General features: G+C 40.1%; 1 protein-coding gene across 3 annotated transcripts in view; it reads left to right on the forward strand.

The window, feature by feature from the left end:
* Positions 1-11,576: 11,576 nt before the first annotated feature.
* Positions 11,577-12,419, forward strand: part of LOC102197052 (NMDA receptor synaptonuclear signaling and neuronal migration factor-like) — a 67,776-nt gene continuing 66,933 nt past the window's right edge. For all 3 annotated transcript variants that reach the window (XM_005745798.1, XM_005745800.1, XM_005745799.1), the window contains exon 1: positions 11,577-12,049. In XM_005745798.1, the coding sequence (XP_005745855.1) occupies positions 11,979-12,049 (71 nt within the window). In that variant the 5' untranslated portion in view covers positions 11,577-11,978. The remainder of the gene's footprint in view (positions 12,050-12,419) is intronic.

Raw genomic sequence — 12,419 nt, forward strand, 5'->3', positions numbered from 1 at the left:
AAATATCCAGTGGCCTTGAGGTTTCCATTGATGAAGAATAGACACACTATCGTTGTACCCCATATACCACACCAAACCATCACTTTTGTTGTTCCAACAGTCTTGAAGGGATCCATCCAATGTGGGTTAGTGTCAGACCAATAGCGGTGGTTTTGTTTGTTAACTTCACCATTCACATAAAGGTTTGCCTCATCACTGAACAAAATCTTCTGCGTGAACTAGGGTTCCTGTTCCAATTTTGTTTTGCCCATTCTGCAAATTCTGTGCGCCGATCTGCATCATCCTCGCTGAGATGCTGCAGTAGCTGGAGTTTGTAAGGGTGCCATTTGTGAGTAGCTAATATCCGCTGAAGGGATGTTCGACTAATGCCACTCTCCAGTGACATTTTGAGCCTCGTTAACAACCCGGCATTTCATCTCCGACAAAGTTATCCCAGAGAGAAGTAAAGCAAGTGTGTAAGTTCATCTCTGAATGTTTGTAAAGCATTCCAGCGTTAAGCTTAACAACCGATATATGGGGCGACTGCCTCTCTCTCTCTCCCTCTCCTGCTGCTACTTCAACCAGTCTGAGCGACCCAGGATCCCTGAGCAGTTATGGACTTGTTATTGTGATATGTATTTGTAAGTCTATGCTTCTGTTCTGGTTTTCCACTTGTTGTATGTGTAGGCGTGTGTAGGTATACTGTATGTGTATATATATGTGTGTGTGGATGCCAAGCACCTGCAGGCCTGATGGGCGTGGTCCTGCTAGAGGATTGGCCATGCCTGAAGCCCCACACAAACCTGCTGCTGATCAGGCTCGTCGGGGGAGCTATTTAGGAGACTGATGGAGCTCCCACCGACGCGGGATCATTGCATGAGACTTCACCTCAGTCTTAGCTCAGTTAAAGTCTGTGAGTGTATGCCTACTGGAATACAGTGGCACTGAGGTCTGAAAAAGAGGTCTGAAAAAGGAAAAAGCAGTCATTTATATTTGGTGGCACAGCTCTATTCTAAGACCTCCCTGATCTTTCATATGTGAAAGCACAAAGCAATGACAACAGATATGACACTAATTTAGTGAATGGGCACAACTTGAACTCAAAGTGTTTTAATACCATGTCTCAGTCACCCATTCACACACACACAAACATTGGGTGAATGTATTTCTAATAACTTAGGATTCAGTATGTGGCCCAAGGATACTTTGAAATGCAGACTGGAGCAGCCTTCCAATTAGCAGATTACCTGCTCTACCTCCTGAGCCACATCCACCCATGTGCCCGCTGCAAAGTGTTTGCAGATATGCAGCAAAAGTCGGTGGTTACAGCTGTTTTAATAGCATGCATTGCATGAAATAACCAACTGGATATGCAGAAGGGTCTGCCACTGGCTCATCCAATTTAATTGCTCTACAAGACTGTGCTATCAAATATTAGAATATATCCCCCTTAATCCTGTGAGATTGAAGTGAACACTGCTATGACCTTAACCCCTGTGCCATCACAATAGCCTGGTGATACTATTGTTTAACATGGGCCTGATCAGAAAACCTTACAGCCTAATATTTGCATTTCATCATGTCCCCTACTTTGTATGAATAATGTGCACTTTGTACCTATACTTAATCATTCATTTTTAATTCTTAAATGTTTCCTATACAGCTGTTTGTTGATATGAATTGGAAATCAAAAATAATTGCTTTCTAATTATTTCTAATTAGTAGATTGCCTGGAGTGGATAACTGATGCAGGACAAACAGTCTAATTGCTTTTAAATGAAGCAGCAGATCATAAGTAATTTCCACACAGACAATATTGAGCTAAAAGTATAGATCTATTAAACACGATGATTCATTTCTTATTCACTGCGGCACTGACTCTCTGAATTCTCTCGGTGGACTGAATTTGTTTTAGTGTGAAATTTTATGCAGATTTATCGCCCACATGTGGTACTCAGAGGTCATATGAAGACAGTGATCAAACCTGGCTTCAGGCTGTCGATTTCCCCATCAACTTAGGCTCCCAGGTAAGATTGCAGTGTTTAATGTCCCAAGACCTCCATAAAACTTCTCCCAGTCACTTGTAAAATTTCAGATGAGGATCTGCCAGCTGAAACTGAGCAGACCTTCAGTGAGGTTCACCCTCAGGTAACAGAATGCTTCTGGTTATGTGTTTTTCCCCCTCCCCTGTGCCTGTCAGTCTGCTGCCCTTCCCTTATTACTCGACGTGCACGTCGGTGATACAGAAAACATCAGTGCAGCTGATCAGACATGTCGTGCTGCTGTTCAACCTGGAAAGTGTACTCCACAGTTAATCATAATTGCCTCTCCTTATCATCACACCAGACAAAAAACAGTATCTACTTGTGTTAAAAGGTTTTAAACAACTGCAGGTTTCCTGCTAGCTTTGAGTGCATTGGTGGTTCCTAATGGTCTAAAGGTGTGCTTCATGCAGTGCAGCTTCTGCAAACTCTAGTATTTCAGATTCACAGACAGAAACCTCCAGTAACCTTGTGTGACTGTTGCCTCGGTTTTGTAGATGGGTGTGTGAGGCAAACATCAGCATAAAAATCAGTGGTTGATTAAAAATTCATATAGTCGATTTGTTAAAGTGCTCTGCTCACCACTGCCATATCAGCTTCACGTACTGCAGGAGGACATGAAAGTGAGAAAAGCAAAGAAGAGAGAGGAAGGCGGGATAACGAGGGATGAGAAAAGGGTGCAGTAAAGGATGAGGGGACCGAAGGTTCTGTTCCCTCACACGCACACATCCAAGGTGATATGACAGTGCTTTATGAAATTTGAGCTTGCTATTTCCTCTTTCTGATACTCTCCATTGAGCTTATTAAGATGACAAAAAGCATGGATAATTCAGTGATGTATTTAGTCTTCAAGCCAAACCAAACAGCACTCCTAACACTGTGCATCCAGGCTACTTGAAGTCTGGTCACACTGCTCGTTTTGGATACTCATCAGTCAGTATTATCTGTCACTACACTTTGTAGGGCTGGGAGTTTGGGTGATCCGTCTGACAGATGACAGCACTTTACTCAAACAAATCATGCCATTTATATTCACAGCTGCTCTCAAGGTAATCCAAACCCTTGACTTGCAAACAAGACGTTTCCAGCACTGGGCTACCTAAGTTTCCACTTTAAAACACTTTAAATTTGTAGAAATTTATAGATCGTGACTTTAGGCACCAAAGAAATAAGTGCTTGTGTGTGTGTGTGTGTGTGTGTGTGTGTGTGTGTGTGTGTGTGTGTGTGTGTGTGTGTGTGTGTGTGTGTGAGTATAGAAATCTGTAGCAACCACACCAAGATACCACTGGATCTATGCATGTAAGCTTTGCTAACCAGTAAGTGTCAGGTTTTGTTGTGCTATTGTGTTATTTTGTTGTATTAGCGCATTAAGCATTTGTGCATATTTAACCCATTAATAAAAGCCAAAAATTTGCAAAAGTTATTCAAGATTAAGATTGAATAAGGTTCAGCATAAACCATTGTGGAATCAGTGGTGTTGGCAAGGAGCAATGAACAGCGACATGAAGCTGAAAATGGAACTTCCTGCAAATTGTTACATAGACACTAACTTTAAAAACAGTGCATTTTTTAAAAAGATCCAAAAAAAAGTACATTTGCATAATAACTGAAACTAGCACCACTGACAATGAACTGATTCAGAGATGGTCTTTCCCTTTTCACATAAATGGCTTTCTTGACTCTCTGCTCAAACCAGCGTTCCACCCTGTCCAGGACGTCTACATCCTCATCATCAACAGAGTGTCCAGTGTAGGTGTAAAAAGACTGCTGGCCTGACAAGTTAGCTCTTCTGTGTTATGCCATCCATTTAACTAGATCAAGAAACTGAGCTCACAGCCCATTATCTGTCATTGCTGCTAGTTTCAGTAATTGTGCAAATGTGCCATTGGGGAAACCTGCAGTCAGTCTGAAGAAGTCACTCGTATGAGTACTGAAAACGCTACATCCAGATGAACAGAATCAACTTTTTTGGGATTTCCTTACCTGGATGATATAGCATGCATCAAGACCTATTAAGCTACTATTAAGCTTAAATGTGCAAAGAAGATGAGACCACTTTGATGTCTGCAGCTCTCGACACTCAATGCATGCAATAACTCATGGAGCAATAAACACTCCTGTCAAGGCAAAAATGTGTTTCACGGTTTGTCAGCAGTATGCACACTTAGCCCTGCAATATTAATTAGCCAACTGTTTTTTGTGTTTTTTACTTTCAGGTATTACATCAATTACATAGCACTATGTTGTGCTACACATCTGTCACATCAGCTTTTACACACAGATTACACTTTAATACAGAGGAATACTTTGTAGCAAAGCAAACTATTCTTTACATGAACCCTGATTCCAGCTGAGCTGTCCAGGTTACTCTCCCAAGACATTACATATGTTGCGGAACATATTGCTGTCCATTGTGTTGTCTCACACAGGTTGTGAGATTGTTGTTTTTGGAGCGAGGTGCATGTGGAATGTTTGCACTTGTCCTGTATAAATCATTTTCAGATTGCACGTAACAAGCTGTGCCTGTTTTGCTAATAAATGACTTGCACCTTCATCACATCTGCTGTTTGTGACCCACTAATTTGTGCTGCTCCTGACTGAGTGTGTTGGCCATTATTGGTCATTATCTGCGTTCACAAATTAGGTCACTCAAAGCTTTCCCAACCCATCCACAATTGTGGCCTCACATTATTTGACCTGCCACTTAGTTTCAGAATTGTATTTTAATCTGGACAGGAAGAACCTGAGACAGTTGGAAACAACGATGCAGACTCACATTCACTTCCTGATTAAGTAGCAGCGAGTAGTATTGATTCTTTATAGCACTTTTCACTGACAGGAGTTAAAAGTGCCCTAAAGGAGGAAAAGAAATGAAGAAGACAGGAGATGCTCGTATACCTTAGATCACTTTATCCTTCTTGTGTGAGTAGGTTGCTTTATTTGCTTTGACCTGACTCACAAGTCTAGTTTTGTACTACTGCCAGAACTGCCTTATGCTCATGTGTAAGGGTCCCATTATAACCACCCCATAGGTGGCTTTGCACTTGACATCATCACACAGCCATATCTATCAATGCTCGCCATTGAGGCACCGGCTCCCACTGCAGTATTCCACTGAATGGTCGTCACACAGACAAAACCTCCACATCAGCGCAGGTATTGGAGGAGAAGAATTAAAACTAAAAGCAAAGAGGTTTTTAATTACACTTTGTTCAAGTCTGATGTATTCAAACTGTTGTAACATCTCCCCCTGTACAATCTTTGAATCTCTGAGCTTCTGGACTGATATATCATTATACTGATACATCATCTGGCTGTGGTGGCAGCAGCACAATGCACCAGGTTACAAAAATCAAAAGGTGCATGACCAGCAGACACAGCAGCTTGCGACAGCATGTATATTGTCAATTTGATGTCCATTTTGTTGTACGATGCAGTGGACACTGTATAACAGGGCCTTCATAGTTCTAGCTCATCATCCCTTCAAGACTTACTTTCTGCCACTCCTTCTGCTGCTGTATCGTCTGGTAACCCACCAAGTCTTTTTACAATTGTCAGTGTTGGCAGTGGCGTGCTATGATTTTAACAAAAAAGGCAAGCAGAGACAATAACAAATAAATGATCAGTCAATAATTTCAGTGGTAGGTTTATTTGAACAGTGAGAGACAGAACATTAACCAAAAAAATTGCATTTCAAAAAAGTTAAAATTCATTTCCACTTCATGAATGAAATAAATACTTGATACCTTTGCAAAACCTACTTGGTCTTGCATATGTCTTGTAGTTGGCCACAAGTTTTGCACACATCTCAGGGGAGATTTTGTCCCATCTGTCTTTGCAGATCCTCTCCAATCCCTAATGTGTCATGGCTGATGTTCGAACCTTCAGCTCCCTCCACAGATTTTCTAAGGTCTGGAGACTGACTAGGCCACTCCAAGACCTTAACATGCTCCTTCTTGAGCCAATCATTTGTTGCCTTGGCCGTGTGTTTTGGATTATGGCTAGAGTGCACTATCTGAGGGAAGGAGGTTCTCACCCAAGATCTGACGGTACATGGCCCCATCCATCCTCTCTTTGATGCAGTGCAGTTGTCCTGTCCCCTTGGCAGAAAAACACCACCAAAGCATAATGTTTCCTTCCCCATGGTTGACGGTGGGAATGGTGTTCTTGGAGTTATAGGCAGCATCATTGAGATGTTCAGTGGCAAACTTCAAACAGGCCTGTGTATGCGCTTTCTTGAGGAGGGGACATCAAAGGCAATGAAGGATTTCAGTCCTTCACGCCATAGTGTGTTACCAACTGTTTTCTTGGTAACTATGGTCCCAGCTGGTTTGAGGTCACTGACACGTTCCTCCCAAGTAGTTCTGGGCTGGTTCTACACCATTTTCGTTATGATTGAAACTCCACGAGGTGAGATCTTGGGTGGAGTTTGGCAGTTATTTTATGGTTTTTCCATTTGCGAATAATCGCACCTACTGTTGTCACCTTATCACCCAGCTGCTTAGTAATGGTCTTACAACCCATTCCAGCCTTGCCTAGGTCCACAATCTTGTCCCTGTCATCCTTGGAAAGCTCTTTAGTCATAGCTATAGTGCAGAGTTTGGAATCTGCAATGATGAATGATGGACAGCTTTTATACAGGTAACGAATTGAGAAGGCTCCCAATGTCAGCTTGACACCTGTATAAAATACACCTGGGAGCCAGAAGTCTTGCTGGGGATCAAATACTTATTTCATTCATGAAAATGCGAATTAATTTATAACTTTTTTGAAATGCATTTTTTCTGTATTTTTTGGTTGTTGTTCTGTCTCTCACTGTTCGGATAAACCTACCACTAAAATTATAGACTGATCATTTCTTTGTTAGTGGGGGAACTTATAAAGTCAGCTTCAGTTCAAATCATTTTTTTCCCTGACTGTATGTTTAAGGTTGAGCTCATTTACTTGAATATAAATTTACTTGAATATAAAGTATTTACTAAATTCATTATATGTCCTGTGAGGACAACATATCTATTAAAATTAATTGTGTGCAATCTGATAGTGTTGAGAGCCTGTACCTAGTCAACTTCCCTTTTTTTTAGGCCAGACATGGGTATAGCTGCTTTCCCCTCTCCATTAACATCAACATTTTCCTTGCTTATGTACTAAAGGAGTTTTTAACAACTTTTTCATCCATGTTTTCTGTATCACACATATTGGCCAAGGTGGTTAGCAAGAGGAAACTTATCTGTTACGATGCCTACGATGACTTCATTTAAATCAACTTCATTTAATCATGACTTCATGTTCATGACAGTGACTTTCATGAACATGAAAACATAGATTATTGTTTTCATCACTATTTTACAAACTTCTGCATAACCGAGGTGGTCCAAAAGACATTTTTCCAGAAGTCTTGTGTTGTGTTTAATGCAAGTTGTGCATATGATTAAAAAATTGACAATTTATGTTTGCATTTAATGTATGAAATATGATTCAATAAACATGTCTGTGGTTGTTACAAAAAAATTATAACTTTTTCTACTCTGACTTTATGTGTTTTGTCTGATTTTAGATCAATTGTGTTAATACAGTATGTCAAAATGAAAACATAACTGTAAATTCAGACACGTGAGGTTGTGCTAAAAAGAATGATACCAAACAAGGCACAGTAAATAGTTTTTAAAGGTGAAATGTAGAGGTCAAATCAAAAAGTAGGTAAAAATGGCCAATTATACCCTGGACTCCAGAGGGTTAAAATTTTTTTAAAGTAACGCAATAGTTACTTTTCAACAACTGAGGGGAACAACTGAGATAATCCATCCACAATACAAGGTTAGTCATTAATATTCTGCTGCATGGGCTGGGCTGTAGTAATAGCATAAGGTTTTAAAAATCGAGCTTTAAAACGAATAGTGATAATAAAAACACAGAGAGGCCGACAGTGATCAGTAACTGTTTTCAGGAGCTTGTTCAGATGAAATAGAACAAGATACAAAACAATAAAACATGTTAAAAACACAACAGCTTTAATAAATAAATAGTAGTTTGGACCCGGAAGCAGGGTTCATACGTCACCGCTTAACGAATGGATTGTTTTATACAATAGTGGTTCCTATTAAACCAGAGGATTTGCCCCCTGTTGGCCATTGGAAAGAATATAGGTTCAACATACCCCAAATGATGCAAAAGGAAGGGAACGCCCTGGACAAAGCACCACTGGGGAAACAAAGAAAATAATCATTCTAACTAAAACTACTTTTAACTCAAAAAAAAAAAAAGAAGTCATCATTAACAGTGACACAATAATCCTCAGTGAAAACCCATGCAGGTTTCATGCTTTAAGATAACACTCACTACTACCCCTCTAGGCCATTTAGCATAAAGATCATGTTGTGTTAATTTTTTGGATGCATCAAAAAAAAATGTTGCCAGTGCTATATTGAAGTTCCAATTACCCAGCTCTGTGTGTTGAATTAAGAAATGTCCATGCAGGGAAAAAATAAAAACAAAACACTAGTCTGTTGTGCCCACACATTTCATTAGCAGTGACATTCTGATTTTTTTTCCTTATATTAGAATCAGGGGCTTACAAATCCCTGCCCAAGCACTCAGGGTGATAATCCCAAGTGTTAGCCTTGAGCCCCAGAGCATCCACACTCCAAGTGGACAGAAATCTGAAAGGTCATGAGCATTATGTTACATATCTTACATGCTTTCATAAACACAATAGGGAGATGAATTGGCTTCTTCCACAATGGTTGAATATTGACATTGTATTGATTTTGTTTTCCCGGTAAGCAAAACATATTCTGCAAGACTCCCAGGTCAATAGATATAATAGTGGTAGTGGAAATTGATTTTCTTCTGTTTTTCTGTTCTGCTGTTGTCTACTGTTAACCTAATCTAATCACCATCAGCAGCTTTTGATTATTTGCTTGGAGGTACTATCCAGTTGGTTAAATCTTCAGCTATTGCAATGTCCCAAAGTAGCTTAGCCATCATGTGAATGACAGGAAAGTAAAATTAGTTGAGTCATTTTATAATACAAAATGCCACAATAAAGCACTGTTGTGGATAGCCCTTATTACAGAGTGCAGATTTAACACAAACCATGTTAATTTAAAACATTCATATTTCTTAATTGCATGTAGACTGGCCTGTTCCTCAAAAGTAGGGCAGTCAGTGCTGCCAGCAAAGGCCAGAGGAGATATATTGAGAGAACTTTCTATGTATTTTCGAGTCACAGAGAAACCTCATTTCATATTGAATTTTATAGCAATGCACATTGCATTTTTGCTTCATGCTTTTGTGTATTTGCACATGTTCATTTACAAGGAACAAGCAAGAAAGCAGATAAAAAGAAAACAAGGGGCAAAAGGCAACTGTTTATCAGATTACAATAATTGAACTGATACATTTGTGGCTCTAATGACTAATCACTCTGATCATCTCTATCTCTGATTAATTAGCAGGAAAGTTTCATCAACCATTATAATTTAAATTCCAATGACTTGGTGATCCCATAACCTTTTCTTCATTAGGCCTAAATTTCGGTTACTATGATTCTTTGTACTATTGATTTTTTTTTACACCAAAGATCAATTCAGATCAACAAACAGAAAAACAACAACAAAGAAACAAAAAACAGAATGATGGGAAGAGAAAAACATGCATCTGAAACAAACATGGTGGAGGTATTGCATTGGTATGTCGAATGCGGTCACAAGTGTGTGACTGTTAATAGATATGTCAGGGTGAACTGAAGTGCACAGGGCTATACTCTGCTTAGATTCAGCCAAATGCTCCAAAACTATGTGGACAGAAATTCACAGTTAAAGAAATAATGAGCCAAAGTACACTACAAAAGCAACCAATGGGTTTGTGAAGGCAAAGAGATGGGATATCCTTCAATGGCCAATTCAGTCACATTATCTCCACCCAACAGATTGTGCTTTTCAATTTCTGCCTTCAGTTTTTCTTTCAGTAAGCACCACAAACAAGCAGCAAGTAACTGCTGCTGCAATAACGACCTAACAGATAATGCGAAAGTAAGAAATGTAGCACATGCTGATGTTACATGGGTTTGCAGCCACTGCCAGCAAACAATCTTCATCCAAGGATTAAAAACAATGCTTATGTTTTAAATTATGTTAGTTTGTCCAATTGTTTTTGTACCTCTGAAATTGCAGGAAAATGGCTGTAAAGCCACTTTAATTAAAATTGAACATCTGCACTTAAATCATGGACTTAAAATAGTGCATGAAAGCTAAATTGCAAAAATTGTGTCATTGTCCAAATACATAAGGACCTAGATAATGGTACTATCCTTTCATCAGCTGGAACATTTTCTCAACTGTTATTCCAATTCAGGGTCACTGAGGAGCTGAAGTCTATCCCACCTGAAATTTGGGGTACATCCTGAACATGTCACAGGACTCAGAGCAAAATTAAACATTATTATTTGTGAGAAGAGTAACAGATTTGTGCCATCTTTATCTGCTGCAAGAGCATTCAAACCTGTGACAACAAGTACATTTTTTTTCCAACTGAACTAGCTGATAATTGAAGTGACTTGACTTAACCTCCTAGGACCTGGCAGCCACATATGTGGACATCACATTTTGGGTTATTTAGACCAAAATACTCAATTGTGCTCAACAGGGGTCTGATATCCACTTACGAGGACATTATACTGCTACTGTTCTATCAAAATTTCAAATGAATATCCTCATATGTGGCCCTCATTTTTCTTAGAAACAGAAATCAGGTAAAAAAAAATCTGGTTATTCTTTGTTTTTACATTCACTGGGTCCCAATATGCCCAAATATCAAAGATAAATTTAAAATGCATGCCGTGGAAGAGTTCGGGTCTTAGGAGGTTAAAGGCTTTGCTAATGAAAAATAGGACATTACCACCCTTGCATTAGCAAAGTTTCTTGTACATTCTGTATGTTCTAGTTGAGTGACTCACACTCACTTGATGTTTGCAGACCTCTAAACAAACACCAAATAAAAGCAGAGTTTTGGGAGTGACAGATTGCTAACCCTCTTTTGAGGATCAGTACTAACAAGTGACCCACTAAACCACAGACACTTGGAACTGCTAGAGTTCAGACTGGGCCACATCCCACATTATGTACTAATGCAGTCTCCATTCTCAGATGCTTTTGCTTGTTAAGAGAACTATCAGAGTGAACAATAATTCCTAATAGCAGAAACGTGTATGGGAAATGGGATCAAAGTACAGCACACATATAAAACATTATAACTGCGCAGTATGCTGTCACACCAACCCAAATGTTACCAAATTTGAGTCGTTTTATGTAAAAGCTTTGCCACATCTCACTGATATGTCACCTCAGACAGAGAATTTTAAAAAGCCCCACTCACGATGTTGGAAACAAAGTAAAACACAAGAAGTATCTCAGCAGGTTTAAAATGTGATATTACTGTTTGCGCCCGTCTGTCCCCACAGTCTCTGAATGCCACACGCGTCGTTTGCAGATAATAAGCGGCGTGATTACTTGTGGGCTCGAGTGTCCACACCTCTTTTCATCTCACATACACCCGTGTAATGAAGCAGCGTGTTCTCCTCCTCTCGCTGCTGCCCACCCCGCACCTGTCCGCGCTGTGCGGCAGCCATGAGGGCTGCTCTTCCTTTTATGGTCTGGCTTCCTTTGTGGACACGTTAGTTGGATGAGGAGAGCAGAGCATAGCGCGGTGGTCCATATTCCCCGCATCTTCCAGTTGCTCTCCTGCACTTTACGCAGAGTCCGCGGCTCCTCTGGAACACTCAGCTTTCTCTTTCTAAACACCGAGATGAACATGAGATGATTGAGCTCGTGGGCCGTGCGCACTGATGCTTCTCATTTTGCCGTTTCCTCGCGGTTTTTTCCTCTCCTGTCTGCATCCTTCGCCGACCAATCTGTGGAATGGTCTGCGTTTTCTCCCCTGGGTTGTTTCCACTTCAGCATGGGAACTGCGGTGTCCAAAAGGAAGAATCTGAGGAGTGATGCGATTTCTTCCGTGGCCGCAAAAGTTAGGTGAGTGCGCCCGGGGGAGCAGGGGATGTGAAGCGGAGGTCTGAGCGCTCTGAAGCCGACGGAGCACAGAGGAGAAGACTCTGGCAGCCGTAGAAGTGATAGTTTGCAGATGACTGCACATTTCCCTAAACTAGTTTAAAGGGATAACGTTCACATGAGAATAATTACTGTAATTTTATATATTTATAATATATTAATGGATACACATAAATTAGGATATATTTCATGGTGTAAAAACAGCTCCTCCACTCTCTCAGGGCTGTTTTAGAGCTTTTAATTTAGCTGCTTTAATTTTGCTTTTCTTCTCCTTCTTCTTCTTCTTCTTTTTCTTCTTCTTCTTCTTCTTCTTCTTCTTCTTCTTCTTCTTCTT

Source organism: Pundamilia nyererei, unplaced genomic scaffold (genome assembly GCF_000239375.1).
Source record: "Pundamilia nyererei isolate P.nyererei 1_Seehausen unplaced genomic scaffold, PunNye1.0 scaffold00167, whole genome shotgun sequence".
Lineage (NCBI taxonomy): Eukaryota > Metazoa > Chordata > Actinopteri > Cichliformes > Cichlidae > Pundamilia > Pundamilia nyererei.